This window comes from Parasteatoda tepidariorum, chromosome 1 (assembly GCF_982258835.1).
Source record: "Parasteatoda tepidariorum strain Cologne lab strain chromosome 1, Ptep-v5.0, whole genome shotgun sequence".
Classification (NCBI taxonomy): Eukaryota; Metazoa; Arthropoda; class Arachnida; order Araneae; family Theridiidae; genus Parasteatoda; species Parasteatoda tepidariorum.
In genome coordinates, this window is record NC_141755.1 from 83,308,046 (window position 1) to 83,335,658 (window position 27,613).

General features: G+C 28.2%; 4 protein-coding genes across 7 annotated transcripts; 2 read left to right on the forward strand and 2 right to left on the reverse strand.

Annotated features, from left to right (window-relative positions):
• Positions 1 to 332: 332 nt before the first annotated feature.
• On the reverse strand, positions 333 to 3,556 carry Mettl3 (methyltransferase like 3). The gene is made up of 2 exons (XM_016073669.4): positions 3,345 to 3,556; positions 333 to 2,042 (listed from the first exon to the last, which is right to left on the reverse strand). Exon 2 carries the CDS (start codon positions 2,039 to 2,041, stop codon positions 395 to 397), a length of 1,647 nt encoding a protein of 548 aa, XP_015929155.1. The 5' UTR covers position 2,042; positions 3,345 to 3,556; the 3' UTR covers positions 333 to 394.
• Positions 3,557 to 3,656: 100 nt separating this feature from the next.
• LOC107455939 (retinitis pigmentosa 9 protein) lies at positions 3,657 to 13,148 on the forward strand. The gene is made up of 5 exons (XM_016073672.5): positions 3,657 to 3,929; positions 4,396 to 4,556; positions 4,649 to 4,740; positions 6,580 to 6,641; positions 12,879 to 13,148. Exons 1-5 carry the CDS (start codon positions 3,826 to 3,828, stop codon positions 13,009 to 13,011), a joined length of 552 nt encoding a protein of 183 aa, XP_015929158.3. The 5' UTR covers positions 3,657 to 3,825; the 3' UTR covers positions 13,012 to 13,148.
• A 3,090-nt stretch (positions 13,149 to 16,238) lies between these two features.
• Positions 16,239 to 21,310, reverse strand: LOC107455938 (dnaJ homolog subfamily B member 9). Of its 3 annotated transcripts, none has more exons than XM_016073671.3 (4): positions 21,289 to 21,310; positions 19,317 to 19,556; positions 18,052 to 18,426; positions 16,239 to 16,621 (listed from the first exon to the last, which is right to left on the reverse strand). In XM_016073671.3, the coding sequence occupies exons 2-4, from the start codon at positions 19,528 to 19,530 to the stop codon at positions 16,554 to 16,556; spliced, it is 657 nt and encodes a 218-aa protein (XP_015929157.1). In that variant the 5' UTR covers positions 19,531 to 19,556; positions 21,289 to 21,310; the 3' UTR covers positions 16,239 to 16,553. The 3 variants fall into 3 exon arrangements, with proteins under 3 accessions (XP_015929157.1, XP_015929156.1, XP_042896812.1); XM_016073670.3 differs by having other exon boundaries at positions 21,134 to 21,308; XM_043040878.3 differs by lacking the exon at positions 21,289 to 21,310 and adding an exon at positions 21,015 to 21,280.
• Positions 21,311 to 22,350: 1,040 nt separating this feature from the next.
• Positions 22,351 to 26,905, forward strand: LOC107455943 (histone-lysine N-methyltransferase SETMAR). Of its 2 annotated transcripts, none has more exons than XM_016073676.4 (2): positions 22,351 to 22,493; positions 26,049 to 26,905. In XM_016073676.4, exons 1-2 carry the CDS (start codon positions 22,461 to 22,463, stop codon positions 26,793 to 26,795), a joined length of 780 nt encoding a protein of 259 aa, XP_015929162.1. In that variant the 5' UTR covers positions 22,351 to 22,460; the 3' UTR covers positions 26,796 to 26,905. The 2 variants fall into 2 exon arrangements, with proteins under 2 accessions (XP_015929162.1, XP_071035650.1); XM_071179549.2 differs by having other exon boundaries at positions 22,392 to 22,725.
• The last annotated feature ends 708 nt before the right edge of the window (positions 26,906 to 27,613 follow it).

Consider the following 27,613-nt stretch of genomic DNA (forward strand, 5'->3'; position numbering starts at 1 on the left):
AAAAAATACTTCAAAGTGAGAGCTCTCAAGTAAAATAAACAATGAAAGAAAATATGAACATTAAATGGAAATTTTTTTAATTTTTTTTTTTGCCCAAAATAATTTTTATCCAACATTTGTTAATGATATGTTGTTTTTAAAGCATTTATTTATATTTGTGTAGATTTATATATTTATTTTATGTTTAAAAAATGCAATAAAAACTTCACTTTATCCTGAGTTTTTGATGTTTTTACCAGTTTGACACTTATGTTAAAAAATCTAACCATGCTACATAGTAAAAGAAAAAAATTAATTTCAACACGGATAACAAACAACAAGTGCTACATCAATTAATATAAGGTATTAATTTTAATGAATAATTGATAATAATTACAAATTCATTCCATGGCTTTTAACTTTCCGGTTTTTTCATACAATTTCCATCGGGATACATCTTTCTAAATGCTTCAATGAGAGAAGGATCAATTAAGCGTACACCATCTACTTGGTTTCCCAAAGTTATCCAGTTAGGTTGGATGTTGTGAGGTCGACCAAAAAGTTCGATTTTCCGTGTACCGGGGGATAATCTTTCTATGATGCCATATATTTCATCTGGTTTGTGACTTGTTGCTCGTACCTCAGCAACAATGACATCACAATCTAAACCTCTATTAATTTCTTTAGGGCTACCTTTAACACCAACTAAACAATGTTCTTTTCCATGGTTAAGCCAATGTCCCGTTCTTCCAGTCCTGATGATACGCTGCAGTTGATTTGTTTTCACCCAGATAATTTCATCACATCTTTCATACCCCCACAATTGTAAGCATTCTCTACCCAATTCCATAGCTCGACCAGTAACCCACAAAAAAATCAGGCCCTCATCTTGCAAGCTTGGAATGTTTAAATGTCTCATTTCATCATCAGACATAGTACCGTAAGGCAACTCCATATGAATATCCCATGGAGGATCGGCCATTACGACAGCAAACTTCCCTAATATGGACATGTCAAAATATCTCAAATCTGACTGTATCCACTGAGGAGGGAAAAGTACCAACTTATTTCCGTCATGAGAGATTGAATCACTCTTATCAATTTTTATGACTTTAGATATTTGAGTCATAGTTGAATAATCTACTTCATAATGAACATATTTACATGTATCCATATGAAAACAGGTATTCAAAAAAGAACAGTCACCTAAAGATTCATCAGTATGTTTTTGAATAATCTTTTTAAAATGAAGTTTATTACATGGCTGATTTGCATCTGACACTTTAGTGCATTCATCTTTTGTGCCATGAGGACAAAATTCTTGAACTTGGGCACCTCCTTGTGATCTAAACTGTTCAACAAGAGAACGTTCTTTGGCAGTAGGTTTACTTAATAGTTCTAAAATTTCTTCTCCAACTTTTTTAGTTTCTTTTTCTCTAGCGGACGGTAGAGATAGCAAATCTTCTATAGTGTCTGTGTTTCGATTGTTCTTGGCTACATCTTTATTTTTACAGATGATTTTGGTTTTAGGTTCATCCTCTAATGTTTCTTCAGCTTTCCTCTTCTCTGCACCATGAATCTTACTTATAGACGGATCTTGAGCACATATATCATTAGCTAAAGCCTGAAGTTTGGTATGCTCTGCAGAAGAAACTAATAAGCAGTTTTTACCTTCATTAGTGGAACTTTCTGTAATAGTAATAAGTTCTTGTGTTGCAAATTTCTGTAGCAAATTCTCCACCACTAAATGTGGCACATCTTTGTTTAATGATTTAGTAATAGTAGTCACTAAATTTCTTGAATCTGTAGGCAAATTAATAGCATCACATAAACACATAAGTAATTTGTATTCAACTAAAGGATCAGCTTTAAGTTCCTGTGCTGCATTATTTTCTTCTTTAGCAATAAGAGTAGGGCTATTACTTCTAGGACTACCTACATTTAACTCATTGGTTATACTCAGAACTAAATCTTCCCTCTCTTTCTTGCGCCTTTGTAATCTTTCACGTAAGCTACTTTGCTTAGATTTGAACGCCTGAATGTCACTCCATGTGTCTGACATCCTGAAACATGCATAAAATATAGTTTTTAGCTAAACAATTCAACAACATACTAAAACATTTATTTATCAGATTGATTAAACTGTATTAAGTAAAAGTATCTGGATTAAGATTTACAAAACATGAAGAGTTTTAAATTGAATAATTTCATTAACTAGTAGCAAAACTAGACCTTATTTAAATAAATTTCATTTTGTGCAAAATTTCAGCATTGTAAAAAATAATAATAATCAGCTTAAAATATTTTAAAGATTGTAATGGCATAAAAATAAAATTCTTGTATTAAAATAAATTAAAAAGTTTTTAAAACTAGGCACAGTTCATTTCATGACTTTATTGCATATTCAACTTGGGATTATAATGTAAATATAAACAAAATCCTTAATTTTTCACACTCCCCGTTTCTAATACAAACTAAATTTATTACCAAGCTCATACAAGTACAGGGTGAAAATTATAGCCATTATAAATTATAGAAACAATTATGAAGACATTAATTATATCCATAAAATGGTTTTCACCGTTGTGCAAAACAACATAAGAATTATACAAATTACTATCAAACAAATAATTTATAAGATAGTAATACAAAATTACTATGCAAAATTTAAATTCTATATGTTTTGCAATTTTCTGCATGCTTAAAAACTATATTCAAATTATAAATGTAACAAAATTATATTTAAAAAAAGTTTACAAAATTTTTTTCTGAGAAACAAGTTAAGCTGCATAGTGAGGGGATCTAAAAATTTGCTAGTGACCACTTAATAAGTTTTTCATCTTTTTTTTGACTAAACTTAATGAAACTCATTATAATGAAATTACTTTTAAACATAGGACATCTTAAAAAAAATGACAGTATATTGAATAAAAATGTGGTGGAACAGGAACAACACCAGCTCTTAAATTTCTGATAATAAAGTTGAAAATTTTAATTTAATACTAACATTGAATAGTTAGTGTATACACTGGATTTGTAGGTCTTAATGTTAAATTTTTAGCCCTGCAATATTGAATTTAATCCAGAAGACATGGATCAAGCATTAGGTCAAAGCCAATTTTTTATGATGTCTTTTTCACTGACACTAACTTTTAACCTGACAGCAAATTATAAGTTTATAGAAATATAGTATAGAAATATCTCCGATAATTGAAATAATTGGGTAGTTTGATGCATTTTTTAAACAAAGAAATTTCTTAAAAAAGCATCAATCTGGAAAGATTCTCACTAATTATTCTATAAAATTTGTTTTAACATAATATCTTTTCAAGATATGACAGATAAGTAACCTAAGTAATTATTACTTTAATTTTGCTTCCTTTATTTAAACTATCAATTCAAAATTGTTGCTGAACTATAGTCATCCACACAAGAAATTTTATACTTAAATCTCCGTTTAACAGCTTTTAAAAAATAAATATTTTTTTATAACTTATAACGATTGCATTTGTTTACACCGGTACCACTAAACAGAAACATCAATTATCAACAGATAGCTGATAGCTTTAGTTTAATGCGTAGAAAATGTTTCATCAATGCAAACCCTGCTGAATTTTAAACTGAAAAAACTGTAAGAACTCAATCTTGGAATATAGTATAAGCAAGTATGCCAAGATGTGTTCGCAAGGTGAGTTGAATTAAACTGAGTGTTGTTTTTCAGCATAGAAAATGGACTTGTTCCAGAAGTTTAGGATTCAATATTTTGTTCTATGTTAAATGCATCCATCTCAAAAATTCTAGTAATCATTTAATTTTCTCGTGTGCTTGAATTTCTTTCGTAATTTAATGGCCAGTTGTAGCAAAGAGAAGAAAAGTTCATCAAAGCACAAATCGAAAAAAAGAGATAAAAATATTGAACAAGTTCAAGTCTTAAAACATTACGACACTTTGTAAGCGAAATATATTACAACTTATTATATGATGTTTTATTGAGTTATTTGCATGTATTACTAGGAATGAATTATTTAAAAAATTGTTTATTATGTTTTATTTTATCTCACTCTAATATACTAATACTTGTATTTTCCCTTTCGATATGACTACAGATATCCTTTAAACTACTAACCCCATGAAACATATTTATAAAGGGAACTTTTTTTTAGTAGAAACTGAAAAATTATTTTACTAACTACTGATATTATTTTATTAAATAAGTGATATTTATGTACATTATTTTAGGATTCAGAATAGGTGACTTTTTCATTTTAACACACTTGCTGGAAAGATGGTTTTTTTTTCAAGTAGGGCACAATCTGAAAAGGGCTAGGCTCATTTTGGCGAACCTTGGCTTTAATAAGATTTAAAAATATCATTATGATTGTCTTATTAACTTTTAAAACTTTTCGAATTTGACAGTTATAATCAAGCACCACCTGGCTTAGTTAAGGAAGAGGAAGAGCATCCAGAAGATTGTATTCCTGATTTGCCTGAAAATAAAGATGCCAGAGAATTTTTAGCCAAAGCTCCATCAAAAGGATTATGGATGCCTTTGGGAAAAGAGGTTAAAGTTATGAAATGTAAGTAATAGTTCAAAAAATTTTTTAAAACTTCTATCTTTTTTTTTATAATTATTAAAACAGGTTTCATGATTTTGTTATACATTTTTAAGGTTGGCGTTGCAAAACCTATGGACACAGAACAGGAGATAGAGAATGCCCCTTGTTTGTTAGCGGAAATGCCCAGATTGAAAAATTTCGATTTGTAAGCCATTTTTTGTTTTTTTTTGTTTTATTCTTTTCATTTGGCTTCTTAAAAAAATTCTTAGATATCTTGCATTCTAATACTGTTATACTGTGCACTAGAAATGAGTTAGGGCTCGTCTTTGGAGGCCCAAGTTCAAAGAATGTTTATCCGATCCCTGAGAATGCTTATTTGAGCCCAAGATACAGGGATTACTTAAAGCCGAAGTCCGCCCAAGCCATATGTTAATTATATTCCACATTTTGCATTCGCAAAACAATACCACTGATAGCTGTAATTTTTTATGTCTTATAAATTTTAAAATTTTTATATTTGACTGAATCAAGCATTTGTTTAAAAATAGTAAAACAGTTAATGAAAATTTTATCATTGAGTCCGAACTTGGAACCTTTTTCCAGTAAACAAGCACAAGTCCACATTGGGCTCAGGCGAAAACAGTCTCATATCTATTATGCACTATACTTTTTGATTAGTTCTTATTATTTTCAGGTAAGATTGTTTCATGTAGAACCCATTCTTTAATGTGAATATGTATGTTTAATCTATTATCTTAATCCCTTGAAAAAAACATACATATTTTTTTTGAAGATTGTAAATTATTAAGTTTAATATGCTAAAAATTACTTTTTTTAATGAGTTAATGAGCGGTTGAAAACTATATATAGATTTTTTAATATGTTAAAAAGACTAGCTATATAGCTAGTTAGACAATATCTAGCATTTTCTTTCTAATTTTCAAAATACTGTGCTTGTTGTGTAGCAATATTGAGTTAATGTTAATTTAGTGTAATGATTTTGTTGCTTGTGAAAACATATGAAAAATGTTTGCTCAAGGAAAAATAAGATGTATTATTCACTTTCATAAATTTTAATCACATTAAAAAAATTTTCATGAATTAATAAGTATTAATTGATAAGTTACTTATTTTATTAAAAATTTAAACTATATTTAAAAATATATCAGTACTTTAATTTTTATTGAACTCTTTCAAGTTGCCTTTTTCAATAATGTTTTGTAAATCAATATTAAAAATTGTAAAGACAATTGAAAAAAAGTCAAATATATCCTGCCTTAAAATTTGGTTTCTTTGAAAGAAAAGAAAAGAAACATTCCTTTTTAGGAATTCTGGGCAGTAGAATTTTTGTGCTATAAAGAAAAACATTTTCTAATTCATTAAATTAATCTGACAAAATCTTGTGAAAATGGCAAATGTATTTCATGAAAAGGAGCTTTAAATATCTATAGGCATTTTTTTTTTTTCTCTATAGATTTAGTTTCCAAGTTTCAAGATCTTGTGTGCTATATTTACCTATAGAATGCTTGTTTTCATGTATTGAGTTAATTAACAACTGCTAATATAATAAGATTAAAATCAGAATTTTGTATTAAGCGTATTCTTTAATTATATTTTGTGTTAATAAAATTTAATTCATTTTTAAATCAATAAAATAAATATCTACCAGCCCTTTCTCAAAAGAAAAATTGTTTTTTATTGCAGTGCAAGTAAATTTAACTGTTTCTTTTTTTATTTCTTTTATTCTTCTGGTGTGACTGCTTTTTTTTCCCTTAAAAAAAGGGGGGGGGGGAGGAAGGAAAGGAAAATAGTTGAATTTACTGAAACCCAGCTAAAGGAAAAGTAGTAGTATTTATAATTATATAAAAAATGTATTGCAATTTTTTCAAAGTCATATTTTATTTTAGATGTAAAACTGTCTTTTAAGTAGTTTTTTTTTTAAAAAATTGTTACTTTTGTTGATATTATGAATATCTTTATCTATGTATCTTTATATATTTTTATCTATATTTGTCATTTCTATAAATATTTTTTTAATTTCTAGATTCATGAAGATCCAATGCATAATTTTATATCTGAGAAGAGAAAAGCTGAAAAATTAGAAAGGTTTGTCATTAAATTGTACTATTTTTTTTTTATTAACTTAATTTATATTTCAAACATTGTTGATCTTTAGGAAATTAAAAAACTGAAAGAAAGAAAAAAACAAACATATTTTGTTGAACCAAACCATATGTTTTTATGTATAATTCAAAACATGATATATTAACAAAACAAAAAAAAGATTCCACAAGAAATTTTAATTTAAAATTACTTGTATAGTCTTCGTAATATACTGTTTAATATTTTTTTTTTTAAAAACTGTGTTAGATCTTTCTTTAAATTATAAATTTTTTTCTTAAGAATATGCTATCTGGGCATCATTATTAATATAATATACACATTACTTTTTGTGTTATTTCTCTGTTTCAGGAAAGCATATTATTTATTTAGCTTTAAAAATCTTAGACTACTGAGTTCATCCAATGTCTATCGACAATCTTGAAACAGCATCAGTCCTGCTTGCTTGATATTGCACTACCAAAAAATTCTGTATTCTATTCAAAGTATTCGGTAGTTTTCTCATGATTATTAATCTTTTATGCTCAAGCAAGAAAGTATTAAAATATAAAGATTTGAATAGAATTGTATTCAAGGCTTGAATCTATCGAAATTTTTACTTAAACGGAAGTAGATAAAATTATTTTCTTGAAACTGACAAAGTTTATAGAGGCTACAAAATATGGTGCTTAAAGTATTTAACATATTTATTTCAGTCGTTAATAATATTCATAAATTTTAACTGTTATCGGCATCCAGTGTTTAATGTAATGTATAATAACATTCATATTTGTTTTTATTCATTTATTTTAAACCCTTGTATATTTCAAAAATACCACTTTTGTCTTTATATAATAAGATCGAATGGAATTTTTGATTAGCTGGGTGCAAAGAAATCCAGTTATTTTTATTTTATTAAATTTTTATGTTTTAACTAATTTTTATGAGTTTAAAGAAATAAATAGAATTTAGAAAAAGTTGAGGGAGGTCTACCTTTTCTTTGGCGAATTTTCTCTTTTACCCGGCTAACTGTAGAGTACCCAAATATTTCTTAATTCTTGTGGAGCATAAAGAACTTATAAAAAAAGACCAGTTAATTTAGCATTGTATGTAAATTATACTGTATGTTCATGTTTAATAATTCTGACAACTCTTTAAAAGTAATTTAACTCTTTAAATACCGAGCCCTCCAAACCACAACATGCCCAGAATACCGCAAACGCCCGAAGTAGGGAAACAAGTAGCAAAAATTTCCTACCCCCAGTTTTACTCTGCATTGACAGAATGACTGATCATCTCTTTATTCACCTGTGGAAATATCCCCAAAATAGGAGTTCAAAGGGAAGAAAGACATAATTTGAAGCAAGAATATCGCTAACGTAACGAGATTTATAAAATATTAATAAATGCTTGCATTTGTTTTTGGTTTTCATTTTTTTTTTAAATTTTATTATTTATATTGAAACATAAGTATGTAATTCCATGTAATCCAGTTATACAATATCTAAATAAAACAATTAAATTGATAATAATATTCTCGCACAAATAAAATCCTTTTTTTCTTCTTGTATAACAAAAACTAATATAATTCAATAACTTAAATGATTGAAAAATGAATTTTAAATTTCTTAGAAACCAACATTTAAAATTAACATCAGTCATTAAGAAGAAATTGATTTGGTGATAGTGCTAAAATATTATTCAACCTAAATGTGTGTCTTATTTTATATCAATTTATAATATGAAATAAGAGAAACTTTTCTTATTATTTAACAAGGCTCTGAGACCATTAAAAATATTATCCCCAGAAACTATTAAATCCTCCTCAAGGTATAAAAAATATTTTTCCCTTTAGCCAGCATTAAATTCATTTCAATGTAGTTTTCATTTGTAAATAATATTCCTTCAAACGCTGCACCATAAAAGAGTCTGTAAACTTGTGCATAAAAATTAAAAAAATGCTGAAGAACTATTGGAACAATAATATCTTAAGTACAATATTTCTATATCATTTTAAAAAATCGAAAAGTTCAATTTTTTTCAAATAAATTATCTTATCTAGAAACTATATTTTTATGTGAATTTCAACTCGGTGCATCGGAAAAAAATTTTAAGTTTGAAAATGAAGAAGTATAATAATTAATAAAATTATTTGTTATAAGGTTCTTGTAAATAATCTAAATTGTTTAACTAATTTTTAATTATTTGAAAGTAAATGACTCGAAATAGATGCCAAATTTTGTATATGTCTTTCCATAATTTATATAAAAATATTTTGAAGCATCCATTTCTTCGTTTTTGAAACATCCATTATTGCTGTAATTTTTCCACGTGTCCTCTTCATACGAGTATTTGATAATTTTTCTCAAGAATTTTTAAAATATTGTCGTTAAAAATAAAAATGCATAAATATGTGTATTTAACTAAATTGATCTAAAAAAATTATATTCATAATAAAAACAATAAAACTGCTTTTGAATTTCTATAAATAAATGCTATAGTAAAAGTAAGTTTATGTGCAATTTAATAAGAATCTAATAATTGAAAAATTATCATAAATTGAAAACGTGGATTGAAAGCAAACAAAATAAATGTACAACTATATAACAATATCTTCAAAGCTTAGCAAATATATATATATATATATATATATATACACATACAATGTCTAAATTTTTATTTACTAACTATTAATTTTTCTTAATTTCATTTTTAAAATTTTTAATGACTATATTTAATAATCTATATTTAACTACTATATTTAATGCATAATTTTTTAACCTCCGACCCCATCATTAATCAGCCAGACAGCTATTCTTTACGTATGCTAGGGAACACAATTACTTCCTATTTCAACACTGCCTTCTAGTCTTTCTGTCACGTTTCACTTGTAATTATTTCTTTTTGAATATCGGACTAAATTGTTCTGCATTTTACTGAACAGTTGGAAATCGGCATCTGTTTATATACATATGGTGCAGTATATATGGGTGTGGTGACAAGAAATTTCTTTGAAAGGAAAGCGGAATATCAAAGAAATTTCTTACACTACCACACCATAATTTTGGTGACAAAGATATCAGTCCCAACTTCAGGTAAAAATGGAGAAAACCTACTATATGACATGTTAATTTTCATTTAACAATAGCCTTTAGAAGCTATGCTGATAACGCTTATCTTCTACAGAAATGAATGAGTAAATTGTAACACATCTGGGTGGTCTGACAGCTGAATGTAGAACATTCATTATGAAGGAAAAAATGCGTTCATGAGAAATTAGAGTTAACTACAGATAATCCACCTGTGAAGAAACCCTTTTGTATGAAGATAAGGTGTAAAATTGAAAATGAATAAATTCATAGAGATTTAACTATTTTAAGAGTTTTGACACCAACACATTCTCCACTAGTAAAATTCGTGTTTTTAGACCAGGTGTTAACAATTAATAAAAAAATGGGTCGTTGCAGCTTCAAGTGCAATACCTACGTAATAACAAGCATTGAAAAGGTGAAAATAGCGAAGCATTCATAAAACAGCAAGACAACGTGAATGATTTACAGCTGTCGAACTACAAATGCAGAATAAATTTCAAATAATAGTTTTGGTACCCATCAAAGCAGTTTTTTCTCTTGGATCCTACTGTTATAAAAATAAAAACTATTTTGTAAGACATCAAAGCCTACGATCTAATTCTAAAAAAATAATGTTTAATTATTTATTTTATATTTAAAAATAGATTTATAATTAATTGTATTTAGTAATCTTTCAGTCTTGTAGAATAATATATTTTTAAATTACTGTCATTTCTTTTTTCTGAAAACGCTGCAAATTTCGAGCTGTTTATTATCTTGAACAATTGATATATTTTTAAAGACACAATAACTAAATAATTTAATGCTTTTAAAAAAACACTTTATCACCATTACTCGAGAAGTATTATCAGAAAAAGTTCAGTCGTTAGGGGCAATAGTAGTTTCAGTTGGTGTTAGATCTTCGAATTCATCTTCATCCCCTGATTCATTAAAATCAGACTCATCCAGTCTCATCATTGAAAATTAATTTAATTCAAAGTTTGAAAATTATTTTCGAAATTTTTTCGGTCGAAGGACCTTTACAGCGAAAAGACATTTTTTTGGTTAATATATATATATATATACTTATAACAAGAGAAAACAACTTTACAAAAGCAGAATGATATAAAACAAACTTTTGTTGAAAAATCCCTCTGCTTTCTTCCCTTTTTGTAAATTACCTTCAAGGGCGATTACTGCCACATCTCCCCATTGTGTGTTATTTTTCGAAAAGGGGGAAAAATCTCTAACTGGTTTCACGGGCACTTCGGGCGTTTTCGGTAGTCTAGCTTATGAGGCGTTTCGGGCGTTCCGGTAGCGAAAGAGTTAGATAAAAAATTAAGAAATATAAGCTAAAAAAACTTTTTTTTTATTTTCACTGAAAATTTGTTATTTTACTGCATGTTCACTTATTTAACCCAGCTAGTATGAATTAGAAAACATAGTATTTATTCTGTCTTTAGAACAATTTTGTGTACAGTTATAAAATAATTTTGTATTATAATAATTTAGTTAGAGCTTAAAAACTCTTTGTTTATAAAATTTTTGTTAAAATATATCCTAATTTTTTGGAAAATGTCCTATTAAAAGTAATTTACCTTAAAAATGATGTAAGGGAAAGACATCAGTTATTCGATAAAATAAGAAAAGAATTAGTTTAAACAAACTGGCTGTATTGTGTCATTTTTATATTTTGTTTAGTTTGTCTCCTTTTTTAATTATAAAATTTTTTTTGTATCATTTGGTTTATTTAAAAAAGGAAGCTGTGACAATAGGTCAAATGAACTTTAAAATAAAATATCTCTATAGCTATTTGGCAAAGCATTTATTAAATTATTATATTTAAATTAAACTAAAATACTGTATAACACTATTATTAAAAAATAAAATAAAAATGTTGATTGAAAAACAATGTTACTTCTTTAATTGAAATTTTTAATTATCCTAATGAGTTTGAACCCAGTTGCTTTGGATAATCAGTCATATTTTAATTCTTAACATTTTTGTAATACAGTATAAACCACTTTTTAATAAGCCTGCATCTAACAAGATTCCGGATTTAACGAGCATAATGGTATATATTTTTAAGAATGTACTCTTTCAGTAAGTAATTTTTTTATAATGTCTCGAATGTAATAATGAAATTATTTTAGAAGCATGGCACGGGGACAAAGCACCAATAAAAAAAAGAACATTATAAAAAGTCCCACACTATAAATTTTTTAAAAATTTTAAAGGTATTTTGAAGCATAATTATTGTGATCTGTTTGGATGTCACTTTTCAATAGTTTTTGGAATAACATGTAAGGAAAGTTCCTTCTGAACACTTAACTTTTTTTTGAAAGCATGCTTTTTACTCAGCTGTTTAAAATTTCAAAATGTTTTCTGTTCAACAAATTAAGCAAAATTTTGTTAATCGGAAAATAAATATTTTTCCACTTCTCAATAAATAATCTGAAAACAATTTGTGTATGTTGTTTTTCATCTTTAATAATTTGTGCTGAACTTTAATTGAGATTTAGTAAGCAACTGGATTTATCAAGCATTTTTCTGTTTTATCTGTCTTTAGTTACACGTGGCAGAGGTGAAGAATAAGTCTCATAGTGCAAGGAAGTAATTTAGGCAGCTCTGGGGAAACTTTTGATTGAATTAAAAAATGCAACAAATTTTTGATCTAATTAAAAAAAATGCAAATTTTTTTTTTTGCTAAGAAATGTATCACATTAACACAGTTTTTCTCAGCAAAAATATGTTTACTACTAAGTTTTAATCAGCATTCCATTTAAAAGTGTAAAGCATCTAAGGTCATTGATGGCATGTATGAGGAAGAAGGAAGGCCATTTATGGATAATAAACAAGCATTTTTTTTAAAAACAACCTTGGAATGCTTCTGCATTTTCTTTTTTTTAACCAAAGTAAATAAGATTGCTTAACTTCGTGACTATTGTTAAATCTTGTAGTTTGAGGTTAATTTTAAATGTATTATTTCAACAAATACAGTCGGCCTAGAAATTTTTTTTTCTCACTGAATCAGTTGCTTTTATGGATATAAACTGTTCTAGCCCCTTGACCTTCGTATGTTTAGATTGTGCAACATAATTTGATCTTATTTGTTATTCAGTTTAATTTTTATTTTGTGCAATTCAACCATAATTATATTCTCTCTTTTTAGAGTGCAGCAGTTGCAGGCACTTTTAGCTGCAACAGATAGTTCATCAAGCTCATCAGATTCAGATGAAAAAGTTAAAAAGAAAAGAAAAAAGTCTCATCACAAGCATAAGAAGAAGAAAAAGCATAAACGATAGTGTCATTATAATTACTGTTAATTAATTCATAATTCTTTATTATTGTTGCCCAAGATTTTGCTGTCCCATGCAAACCTTATGTAAATAACTATTAGTTCTTCTATGCTGACATATATTAAATTATTATTATTATTGAATTACTTTGACTATGTTTTTACCTTATTTAGTTAAAACTGAGTTCAAATATTTTAAGTGCTAAATAGGAACTTGTTTTTTCAAGTGTTTAATTCATTGATTTAAATATAAGGGTTAAATTTTGTAATTCACATTTCTAGTTCACATTAGTTTGCTGGAGCTTATTACTGTTTGTCAGATTAAGACAAATATTTCTTTTTATGTCCGTAAAATCCTACTTTTTGTTGCAATGAATGCGTCATTGCCAAAGTACTAGTTTAAATGATTATAATGTATTTTTTTAGAATACATTTTTATTCTGTGCGCCAGGTTTCCTTTCTATTGCATTTTAAACTAAGTTAAATTAATCTACGTTATTTTTTTGTTAACACAAACCTTTTTAAAGAGTAAAAACATGTTCAACAGATGCTATTGATGAACTAACATTTTTTAAATGTAGTTTATTTTATATCATTTGAACTTGAATTTTGTAGTAAAAATTGTTTTGCGAGTGAAGAAACATTAAAATATCTTAAAAAATTTAGAGACTATGCTCATATTATTAACTATATAAATTGCAAATTTTTTAACATGTGTGGTACATATGTAGCTTTAACTGCTGTTTTACATTGCTTATACAATTTCATTAGACATTCAGTTTCCATCACACTTTTCCTTGTAAAAAAAATGGTGTTAAACCTAATTTCTTAGAACTGACTGATTTGGCTCTTTGAATTATCAAATATACAAGTATTGAATACTAATACTGTTAAACGTTGAATCTGCAGAACCTATTCAAATTTAACTAAATAATCTCCATCGGACATTTGACGGCACTACTGCACGTAGCCTTTTATCTTGATGCGACAGTTTACTAATTGAAGGGCTTGGCAAAATATAATGATGAATGACACTTTTTCTAATGGTTAAACATTTACATCAAACTATATTTTGCTTCCAGTTAATTATTCAAGAGTTTTTGAAATTTTAACTAGAAAAACAATACATATTGTTGAAAATTTTTCTTGTGACATGGAAATCATGTAATTTTTCACCCATGTTTTCCTGTAATATTAAAAACTGTGGCTTACTCATTTTATTACTCCAAGCCCTATAATTTGACAGGGTGCGTAGCGTTTGTAAAAAGTACTTAAAGGTGCTTTTTGGTAGATTTCGTTTTTGAAAGCTTTTAAAGGTGCTTTTTTCAGCTGGCGTTTTTAAAAAGTGCTTTTTTTCACGAATAATTTTTTTCCCCTTCAGTAATATCTGGCGGCTCTACTGCATTTCACGAAAAATAGGGTGTTTGCTACGTAATCATTCACACGGACTTCATGTTGTACCCACGTTATGACTTGTGCATGCGCGCACACTCGAAACTGAAACCCGAGTGCTCCAATTCGGATAGAGTCAGATCCTTATTAAATGTTTTTCTTTTTAATTTATAATTTTATTCTTGTTTATTTTATTTTACTTCTAACACTTTTTTGATGTAGGGGGTAAGAGTACTTTTGTTCTGAGTTCAGAGTCAAGTTGAATTCACTCGGTGATGTGGGAAAGTACTGCTGGTTTCGATTTACGTCCGTTTCTTTTTTAGTTTTTTTTAATGCTAAAACTGTTCATAAAAAGTTTTTGTTTTTCAATAATATCATTGATTCAATATGAATTTTTGAGTGCTTGAAAATTTTTGTAAAGTGCTTGAAAAGTTTTTAAAAAGTGCTTATTTTTGATTCAAAGATTTGGCTACGCATCCTGTTTGAGTTGAATTTAAGTATGCATAGTACAAGTCATGCCCATGGAGTAATACTCTGTGGACATCTTTACCCTCAGAGTAATTAACCTTGATTTTGCAAGTAGTATTTTTTAGCACTCACAAATATTGTTACAGATTTTGAAAACTGAAATTTTGCTCTGGAAAGGTCTTTTTCGCCATCTTTGTTAATTTCCTTTCTAAAAGTACTATAAAATTTATCAATCATTCTTTTCGTGTTTGAAAATTTTATTCATTCTTGTTTATCTAAAAGTTTAAATATGTGGTCCTTGCATTTACCTGGGCACATGTTATTTACCAAAAATGCTCCCTGGAACAAGATAATTATTTTAAATACATTTTTCTGTTCAATTCCTTGTTCTTATCAAGTGCAGCATTGGTTTCTCTGAACTAGTCTAATATTTTTTCTAATTTTGGTGTATTTTTACATTTAATATTTATGATATTTTTATGCACTCATGATTTAACCTCAGGCAGTTACACCCATTTTCCTTAAGATAACCGGAAATTCTGAAAATAAACAATCAAGTTCTAAGTTATTCTTGAACTTATATTGATAATATTCCTATTTAATAAATTTTTCGGATCAAAATTATAGCAGGACATGTATGCAACTAAAGGGCTGCGAAGAGTGCCACGACTTTAGAAATGCAAATCTGAATTTTGATATCTAGAAAGACTATCACTCATTTCAGTCTAAATCTTTACTGGTTATATAAGTTCAATAACCACTTTCCCTATTAAAATCAAGCGCAAAGGAGTGGGAAAAACTGAAATATATTTGCAAGAGAAAATTGTCGGAAAAATTAGCAATTTTTTATAGGTCAAAACTTGCTAAAAATAAGAAATGGTTCTATATTGTTCGAGAAATAAAACAAATGTATTTTTAAGGAATCTGTCTGATCAGGGGTTTATTAATTTTCTAGGAACTAGGATTAATTTTCTAAAGTTATATTATGGAGTGGGATGTAGAATAACTGCTTTCTGTTTCTTTGAAATTAAATAAAGATAAATAATTATTTTTACTACAATACAAACTAAAATAAATGAATTGGTCAGAAGTCTGGTATATATTTTTAAAGCACAGAAATAGACATATAGATGCTTAAACCACATTACTTTGCAGCATAATAATTAAATTTATTTCTTTTATTTAACATTTAAATTAATTGCTAGCAATAGATTTATATTTAATTAAAATACATTTAATTTCAAGAATGCTATTTTTAGAAAAATTATCATTTTAAAAATAATTCAGTGAATAGAATAAGAAATTGTGTTATGTAAGATATTGTTATTTCAACATATTATTCAAAAATATGTTATAAAATAAAATGTACACACATTTAAAACTTACAAAACTTTTAATGGCTTACAAATTTACAATTTATAAACAATATATTACAAAATTGTACATAAATAATTTTTCAATAAAAAGATATGCTGCCAGATATCACTAATGCTAAAATTCTCATTCAAAATTTAAGATAGTTCTGACTAGATGTCTTGTACAAAAAGGATCTACATGGCACACGATTTAATTACTCTCCATTCCTTTTCATTGTATTTAAACTGTACAAATGATATACACAGTGATTAAATATCAACAATAGATAAACACTTAAAAAAGCAGATAACATGGGTCAAAACAATTTAACAGCTAGGAGCACTGAGTGTACGTCGTAACCATATTTCCTACTCGTTGAGTTATAGTTCTGCAACGTTTATCTAAAAAGAAAACAAAGAAAATTATACATAACATTTAATACAAACAGTGAACACCTAACATTAACTGAAATGTAAAAAACATTACCTAAATGTAATGTAAAGTTTTATCAAATGATATAATTAATAAAGTAAGTGATGAAAATGAATGGAACTCCTAAATAACTTTTTGTATAGTAATTAGATTGTCAATTACTAAAATGTAATCTTAATAGTTTGAGGGACTAAACCTAAATATGGTAATTAAAATGTGAACCAACAATATTTTAAGTTAAGAAATCAGAAACGCAAATGTACTTTCTCTGAATAAAATAAGTTTTTTTTTCTTTTGCTGGATTTGGATTACGGACCCTAAAAAAGTAAGGGCAATCTGAAAAATATGGCCCAGTAGCTTAATATGGAAAATCATTTAATTGTTTACTCCTATTATCTTTGGAACTATTTAAGCAAATATAAAAAACTTTGCTTTCAATTATAAAAGCTGTTTATCTAAATATAATTTTTTGTAAAAAAAAATAACATTTTGTAACTACAAATAAAATATTTTTAATAATGGTAAGTCATTAGAAAATTTTTTTGAAATGTAAGATGTAACATTGCAGACCAATTTTTACATCTTGTAATTTTGAATGATGATTTGACATGTGGCTTGCCTTAAGATTACATTCGTCAGAGACGATCTGGCTGATTTTGCTCAAATTTCACATTTTGCGTTTTAAACTGTGCATAAGAAATAAAAATTTATATACTTTCTTTACAATTCAAGAACTTTTAGATCATCAAATTCATTAATAAATAATCTTGAAAATTATCTTTTGCATGAAATTATCTTTAGATAAAAGTTAAAAGTGTTTTTGCAATTATGTACAAAATGTGTAAAAAGTAAAATTAACATTGAGACCAAAACTTAAAACCACTAACGTAATTAAACTATCAGCACCCAGTTTTCTTGTTTACTGCTGCAGATTTTGAAGGTCAAAAAGTCATATTTACATCAAAAATTTATTATAAATAAAATTATGTTTATTCAAATGAAGTACATATTCACATTCGATGATCTTCTAGCTTAAAATTTCACCTGCACACATTTATTTGCAGAGTTTAGATCAGAACTTTAAAGGTTTCACTTTAGTACGTAAAAATTTTATCATTAGATAAAAAATTTCTTAGATGTTCGATTTTTATTTTGCACATTCGCCTCTACAAAATTAATTATCACAGACATCTTTTTTTAAAAAGTTTTTCATTATGTTTGACCAACAGTTTTTTTTTTTCAAAAAAAAAAAAAAATATATAAATAAAAAATTTTTTAGTTTTTCTTTTTATAATTTTTGTTGAAAATATTGTTCCAATTTGAACACTTGTGATATATTGGAACTATTCATTGAACTGGAAAAGAAAAAAGAATTATCTTCGAAAAAAATTAAACATACCTGAACTAAATGTTTTCTTTTGACTGTGGACATGTGCCATATTACTGCCAAAATGTGAACCAAAAAAGCTATCCTGGCTTCCAAAGAAATCTCCAAAATCATTCCATCCTGCACTTTCAGATTCTTCTTCAAAATCAGAGAATAAATCATCAAAATTAAAGAAACTGTTTTCTCCAAAACCAAATTTAAACTTGCTTCCTTCTTTATTCTTATGTCTACCTCGGGATCCAAATGAGGAGAATGAGTCAAAGGAATTAAAGAATTCATTAAAATTAAAATGGAAATTATTCTGGTTGCCATCATTTCCACCAAATGGAGTTTTTCCAAACCGATCATAATCCCTTCTTTTCTGATCATCTGACAAAACTTCATATGCTATAGAGAGAATAAAATAAAATTATTATTTGGTTTTTAAAAAACAGAGATTAACTTCGATATTATTCTATCTAATTTAAGCCATAAGAGTAAAAAAGTTTTTTGTAAAAAAAAAATTAAGCCATTAAAAGTATGGGTTACTTTTTAGATCATAGTGTCATTTTTTATGGAAAAAATAAGATATTATGCAATATATTTCAAAATCAACTACAAACTTACCAACTTCTTTGGTTTTAGCGATAGATTTTCCCTAAATATTTAATGTGTTACTAAATTTATTTTTTAATGATGGATTTCAAATAATTTTAACCACCTCAATTTTTCAAATTAGATATAATAGACATGTCATGCAGGTAGTGCTCTTTTAAGTGCAATTAAAATTTTGAAACATATGCATACTTATTAGTTACACAACAGTATTATGGAGTGCAAATGCTTCCAGGTTAGCACTTTTGCAACTAAACCATGAAAGCAGTTTTTTTTTTACAGTTGTCTCATTTATGAACCATAATTGATTATTAATAGAAATATTTATTTGTATTTACAAAGAAAATTAATAATTTTATAGCAGAAAGGGCAATTGTTTTTCAAACATACTTAGTATTTGAGTTGCATATATTAAAAAAGTAAATAATGTAAAAGTAAAATAATAAAAAAGTAATATTCCCACATTGGTGCCAGATTGCACTAACTGTAATCACCAAAGAAACACTACATGATTCTTGTACTTAAGAAACATGTGCCTTGCCCTGAAACTTCAAATTCTTTCTGAGGTCTTTTTTTATTATTAATTTAGTCTTCTCATGTGCTACTGACCAGCTATTTCCAAAATCTAGTGCAATTTTTTTATGACATGATTTTTATGAAAAAAGTAAAATTAAAAATTCTACCTTCAGCAATCTGCCTAAACTTTTCTTCAGCTTTAGGGTCTTTGTTTTTATCTGGATGGTACTGCATGGCAAGTTTACGAAAAGCCTTTTTAATTTCACGGTTTGTTGCACTTTTACTCACTCCCAAAATATCATAGTAATTCGTAGCACAATATACTTCTTTCATGAGACACATCAGAACAGGAAAAATCAGAACAATAGAGTTAAATTGCATGACTTTTTTGTAGTCTTGTTGAATACCTATAAAACAAAAACATGATGATTTTATTATCAGTGTAGTTGAGAATATTTCCCTATAATGATCGATTGTGCCAACTACATCTGCCAAGGCACCAAATGGTTTTTAAACTTGCAAATTTTTAATATAGAAAAAAAGGATGAAGGTTTGTCTAAGGGTGTACTTCAAGTTAATCCTCTTTGGGGATGTTTTTTCTTATTTCCTTGCGGACAATTGCCCAGCAGGCACCAAATTTCAATGATTATTTTATCACAGATTACAATACAAAAATCTTCCCTAAGATTTTTATAGCAATCGAATAGTATATAGTTAGTTTTAAGCAAATATATATGTAATAGACTAATCAGTATAAATTCTCGGGGATATCTCCGTATCATCATCCGTCACGCCAGCTACATTCGCCAAGGTGTCAAATGGATTTTAAACTTGCCAAGTTTTTTTGAAAAAACATGTAGATGTTTGCCCGGGGGTGGCTACTAGTTATACTTTTCGAGTTGGCCCCTTTCTGTGATGTTTTTTTAAGTTTCTCGCTGGCCACTGCCCGGAAATTTCCGAGACTTGGCGATTATTCCGACACAGATCACGATATGGAAATCTCCCCAAATTCTCTGTTACATTCAATAAAAATTCTAGATTCGTTCACTTTATAGGATACTGTTACAAATAGTTGACAAAATTTTAAAAATGGCTTAATTGAATACTCCTCTTACTTTGAAGCACTAACTAGACAGAAATAATAAGAAAATGGAAGATTTCATACACTATACAGCAAAAGCTTCAAAGGAACCTAATACTACGCAAGAATCAATTAAAACAATATTTAATGCAAACAGGGGTCTGTTCAGACATTTTGTGAAAGGTCCGGTTTTTGTGAAAAAATTAGGGGTCCTGCCTTTATGAATTTGTGCAAATAGGGTCTGGTTATTGCAAAAAACTTTTTCAATGAGTTTTTAAATTGTAAATAGATACAAAATTATGCTCAGCACTGCAAAATTATAATAAAAAAATTAAAATTTCAAAAATAAACAGCAATTGCTGCTTCTAAATTAGAGATGCAACATACAAATATTTGGTATTTAGCCTATACTGATGAACGCAGAATATTCATTTAGGACGAATAATGGAAGAATCGTCTGCCGAAGACAAAATTTAGTTCGTTTACATGTTTTTCTTTCCCTTCCCCCCCTGAGAAGGGTTTATTCAATTAACAATACAATTCAATTAACAATAACAAACAATAATGAAGATAAACAAATTTGTGAACGGTCCGATTAAAAGAAAAAGCATTTTGTGAAGGGTCCGTTTTTATGAAAATGTATTTTGTGAAGGGTCCGTTAACGGACCCAAATTTCTTTTTAACAGACCCCTGGCAAATGTATTTCATTAAAGAAAATTTAAAAAAATAGCTTTAAACATTTCAATTCAACATTAACGAATTAATTTAAGATTAAATTACCTACTGCAAAGTTATATGTTGTTAGCAAAGTTTTTGTTTACAAAAAAATGAGAAAATAATAGATCGATTTTTTAAAAAAAATGAGTAAACCTTAAGAGTAAAATTAAGTAATCAAAAATTTACCTCAAAATGATAAAAAATTAAAACGGTTTTAAATGAGATTTTAAGCACAGCAAATTTATCAAACAGCAAATTTAGCGCTAGTCAACTTATTCACAGAAATTTTTAGAAAACTCGAATCATAACATTAGAGCAGACGACAAGGAGATTAAGCTTACGGTAAGTAATTTGATTGGTTAAAACAGTTTTCTTATTTCTTCACTTCATAAAAAACAGATGTCACACTGGATGAACTAGGGATAGTCGACCGGGTAAAGATGGCGCTAAGAGTCAAAATTCACCGCAAGTCTTCTGGGTTACTACTTCCGGCTGATTTTTACGCCTGAGCTTGAAAAAAAAGCGTCATCCAATATGATTATACCGGTAGTGTTTCAATAAAACGCGTTCTTTCCATTTAACTCTTAACAAAAAGCAACAAATGAATGCGGTAAACCCCGCAAGCTTAAAAAAAATACTCCCCATAATATAATAAGCTGCACTTTATTTACAAATATAGCCAAATGAGAGATAACACTCAAAACTTGGTGAACTCTACACTTTATTTATGCTGTGATATTGATTTGTTTTAGGATCATGACCTGTTAGAATTTGTAAATTACTGAAAACTCTGAGGAATGGCAAAAATGCACGTAAATTTAAACACAGATCACGATAATACACCGGAAGTTTTACGAATCTTTTCGGGTTTGTTATGGTCTAGATTCAGTCTACCACTCATTTATTATTAAACGATTTTCTTTATAAATTGGTCCCGCAGTGGACTGATCGTTAAGACACGGTTCCCAGCAGATCACCGAAGTCAAGCATCACTGACTACGGTCAGTGTGCGGGTGGGTGACCACTTGGATCAGTCTGCGTAGGGACCGAGGGTGTGCGGTATTGGTCCTCGTTAAACTGTGCTACCGTAAAGCGCTCGACTTCGCGCGCAGGTCGTCGGGCTACCGAAGCGGGGGTGCCATCCCCTCCGCAGAGGATCAAAATTGTGATGGCATGTCTTCGGATCATCCTCCGGGATGTTTCCCAGACCGTCGCCAATAGCCCATTGTGCAGCTCTAGTACGACGTAAATTAACAACAACAATCTTTATAAATTGCAACATATATTTTTTTAATTAATAACGTAATAAGATAATTTGTTGCAGAATGTTTGATTTTCAGCTTAAGGCTCTTTTTGTTTCTTCGAAATTTGAGAATATCTTAAGCATGTTTCATATTTGGTACAGACTTATGTTGAGTAGAAGCAATCATCCTTTTACTTCCTCATTCCAATCCAACGTTTTGGTTTGTTTGTAAATAGCTTACTCGTTGGTAAATAGCATGGAGTCTAGAGTATGTTCCCAGCTGTCACCGCTTTAGGATCCATGGTAAATAGAGATGTACTAAATGGACCCAGTACCATTTCTGGGGTACATAGGGGAGAAAGTTCTATTTGTCGAGAAATGTGGTTATCAAACTTTTTAGGCAGATGATTTCAGAAAGTATTCACTTTGTTGGATGATGGTAATTTTAAGAGAAGACATATCTGGGGGCTTGGAGTTCGTAAAAATTTCATTATTCAATGATATAAACAATTCAGATATTCCTCCAATGATGACCGTAAGAACAATTTAGAATTCAACTATTTTTGAGACCTAATTACTATTTAAGTGAAAATTATATTGCAATAAAATATCAATATCTTGTTGGAGGGGATTATTAAATGACTATTTTCTGAAAAAGTTATACCATGAGGTAGTATTTAAAATAAGCCATTGTGTCTAGTTTTATTTATTATTATTAATTCTTGATAAATTATAAAATTTAGTCTTTCTTATAAATGCATGGAAAACTGAATAAATTCTAGTTTTTGTGAATGTAAAATTTACAAAAAGCATTTGATTATTATTTTTTTTAAAAATAAAAATTTCATTGGAGTAAATGTTTTTTAGCAAAATTGCTGTTTTTTAAGCCTTATTGTTCTCTTTTTAAATTTTATCTGTTAATAAAAAAAATTAAATTTTTTGTTTTAATTCACTTCCAAAATTTTTATTACTTATGCATTAATTTTGTACAAATAAAAGGTCAGTCACGATCATTTTAATGTTCTGGTAATAAATTTTATTTTTGTTTTCATGGATGTAGAAAAATATGAATTCTTGTTTTCCATTCAATCAACCATTTTCACAATGATATTGACAACAAATCAGTTTTATCTTTTTTTTCATTACCACAACAAAACCATCATTACTGTCCCTCTGTCAGCAACAAACACTCCCACTGCCACCTGGCTTGTTGTGGGAATTTTGTTTCAATTCCATCCATATAACACTAATTTGGATCAATTTGGGGATATTTCAATAGAAGTGCATGATCTCACTTAATTTTCAATAGTCAGGTTAAAAATAACAAAAATAAAAAAAAGGTCAAAGTAAATTTTGTAAATAGTAAGAGTTTTATTAATTTAAAAGTGAATGCTATTTGCCTTAGTTTATTTTATCTTCATTAATGTTAATATTTTTTAAAATTGTGTATTTTATATACACTCAGTGTTCTCCTTAAGTGTTTTTAAAAGTGTGGCCCTCCCAACTTGTCTTTTGAACCCTATAAATGTGCCCCTCCTTGCCCTTTTTGTAAAAATAAGCTGCCACCCCATAAAAACACTGCCTTTTTATTTTATATTTTCAGGAAAAGGTTGTTTTCTTAATCATCTGTTTTAATGAAAAGTCCACTTTTGATTTATTTAGTGACTAATAATTTTCCTTCTTCTCATTGGCACGATAGCCCAGGACGTGCGTTGGCCTTCTCAACAAGCCTATGCCAAGGCATTCTTACCTTAGCCAACATTCTCCAGTTTATTATCTTTAAAACTTGTTTGTCCTTTTCAAGGCAGTCTAAAAATCTTAGGTTTGGCCATCCTCTTTTTCTTGTACCTGTTGGCCTGGCACTGAAAACTTTTTTTGTTGTCCTGCTATCCTCCATTAATTATAATGTGCCTGCCCATTTAATCCTTTGAATTTTGATAAATTTAATGACATCAGGTTTTTTATATGCTTTGTAAAGTTACGTGTTTGATCTTCTAAACCAGGTACCGCTTTTACTTATTCCACCAAAAATGCTTTGCAGTATTTTTCTCTCTAATCTAGCTGTCATATTTTCTTCTCCACGGGTCATTGTCCTGGTCTCACATGCGTATGTAAGCACGGATCGTATAAGACATTTATAGAGTAGCACTTGTTTTTCTTTTTATTAGGTTTGACTTAAGATATTTTCTTAGACCATAAAAACACTTATTGGCCATCGTGATTCTCGTGTGTATTTCTTGTTATTGTCGATTTTGTTGTTAATCTTAGCCCCCAAATAGGTGAAGTTAATAATTATATAGCTTGAACTTTTAATTTGATTCCTTCATTTTGATTAAATTTTTTCGTGTGTTGTTTAGTTACATAGTAAAAATTCACATGATATTCGCCCTAAGAGATATTCACATATTTTATTTGGGATTGGAGAATATTGATGAATTTCTTAGGGATTTTAAATTTTAACATTACTTTTATAAATTAATATCTTTTATTCAGAAATGCACCTTTATATATTTATTTTCTCATAATTTTCAGTATAAAATATAAAAAAAGCTGTAAAATTAGTTGTTCATCAATTAATCCTTTTTTAGCTTACTTTTTTTTATGAAGAAAATTTATGCATAGTGATTGTCTTTTAGCTTGTTTTTAATTATTTTTCTAAAGCTAAAAATTTTTCTGTTATTTTGATAATGAGTGACTATTACTTTGTGAAATATACACATAAAATAGCATAAAAGGGTTATTTAAAAATTGAGGATCGAATTCAGTTATTACATATTTTGATAAATTATAACAGTTCTAAATGAGTGCCCTTTCAAAACTCAAAGTGCCTTTTTTCTGTGAGGAAGCACCCTGCCTTTTTTTTATTCCTAGGGAAAGCTCTGTTAAGAATATATGTTTTTACCCAAATCTTATTCGACTTATTTCTTCTCAATATAGCTAATTACTGAACACATGTCACTAAAAATAAAAACATTTTAACTGATATTTATTACAAAAAGTTACTTTTGAACAAGTGTACACTTTTTGGATGACTGATTTTTATTTGATTAGATTAGCAACAGTTTTTTCTTCTTAATTTTTGAGGGTGAAAAAAAAACTGCAGAAAGCGTAATGAATTTTATTTATTTTTATTTTTTTACAGTGAAATTGAAGAATTTTTTACCACATGCAATATTTTACTAAGGTCTACATTCATTTGTAAAAAAAGATATCGTTTAATCTTTTTCAAACTAAAAGTTAATAAAAAAAATAACTATCTTCCATTTGTATTTCATTTTAAAATTTTTCCAATAAGCAAAATGGGTACAAAGGGTACAACTTATTTCAAACTTATTTCATCTACCCTTAGGACATGAATGTACATTAGAATGAACCTAATCAAAAGAATTTTAATACAAATTAGACTAAGGAAACTTGGAGGCTGTATGCAGATTTATTGAATACGTTGTATATGCTGTAAACACAATAAAAAAAGTCCACTACATTGAAATTCACAATTGTTGGGAATAAAAAAAAATTAGCTAATTTTTTACTCAATAAATTTTGATTTTTTTAAATGGTAATATGATAACATAATGGTCGTACCATTTTATTTGTGCATTACAACTCCTGTACATCTGAGCTCTATATTTGAGTTTTATTATAAATTCATCTAAAGCCCACTGTAAAATTTCTGAATTCTAGATTAAAGCCAAATGTTTTAGTTTATGCTTAAAATTTAAGTATATTTTTATTTGACATATCTATCTATCTATCTATCTATCTATCTATATATATATATATATATATATATATGCATAGTATTATATATATATACAATATATATATATATATATAAAATAAATTTTTTTTTTATAGTACACTTCTTCTTGTGTATTAACAAGTGATTCCTGTACAGAAGAATTTGAGAGTGTGCCTTTACCTTGTACCTGTGATGACAACTGTTTGAAAAAATGTTCTTGTTGGGATACAGAAGTCTATACAAACGGTAAACTAGCTGAAAATTATAGTAACGACTTTGGAAAGCCTATTATCGAATGTTCTAATTTATGTAGTTGCACTGAAGAATGCTCGAACCGCATTGTTCAGCAAGGAATTTGTTTTTCACTGCAAGTGTTCATGACGATGTCTAGAGGATTTGGCGTTCGAACAATGGAATTTATTCCTAAATCATCATTTGTTTGTGAATATGCTGGCGAAGTAATAGATGTTCATGAAGCCAAAAAGCGTTTAGCAAAACAAGAATTTGATTGTATGAATTATATCTTTGTGATCCGCGAATACTGTTCTAAAGAAGTTTGCAAGAGGACTATCATTGATCCTACAATAGTTGGAAATATTGGACGATATTTAAACCATTCTTGTTCACCAAATCTGATTTCAGTTCCTGTTAGATCTAATAGTATGGTACCAAAGATATGTTTTTTTGCGAATTGTGATATAGATCCTCTGCAGGAACTGACGTATGATTATGGAGGATCTTCTGAAATTCGCAATGCTAATATCAAAAAACTGAATTTAATAAGTGCTGATAATGCAAGAAAATGCTTGTGTGGAAGTAAAAACTGTACTGCATATTTACCGTTTAGTAATGATTTATTGTAATAATATAATTTATGTATATATATATATATGATACTTGAAATGTAATGTAATGTTAAACATGTTTACTCTAAATGATTTATGTTGATACAGTAAATAAAATGGAAAATAGATGTTTTGTTTCTGCTTCCATTTTAATTTTGAAATACCTGTAACTAAAATAATATAAATGTGAAATAGGCAATGACTTATTTGGTAATTCTAAACAGCTGTATTATCGTTTAAATGTAATTAAAATTTATCATTAGTTCATTTATTTTGCATTTTTAAGAAATTGGCATCTTTATTAGATTAGCCTTCAACTTCAAGCATAATCCTATTGGATTGGATTTTTTATACGGATGGGAAATGCATGACTACCGTAGTAAAAAAATCCAGCCATTCACTTTACATTAAAAGAACTACAATGTGAGAATAAGAGCAACTATATACCTGGCAAAGACCCTTTTCCTTAAAAAAAGAGTATAGATAATACTGGGCAAAAACCCATAACCTTAAAAAAAAACATAGATAATATAAAGCAAGTGCAATCAGGACAATATCTTATACGCTACTGCAGTGTTATTAGACTGGTTAATTATGCAGTGTATCCGGTTATAATAAGTGCTGATCCGTGTACGCTATAAAAATTGTTACTAATCACTGTCTAATACACACTTATCTGGTATTCCATACACTGTTATTCACAATAAAGCGCCATTGCCCGGTATTCTCTACACTGACATATTCCTAATCTCTCTTTAAGTGTGAAATTCGAAAGCCATTTCCGTCAGAAAGTAAGTAAAAGATATAATAAAAAATTGACTTTTAGAGACAGCTAA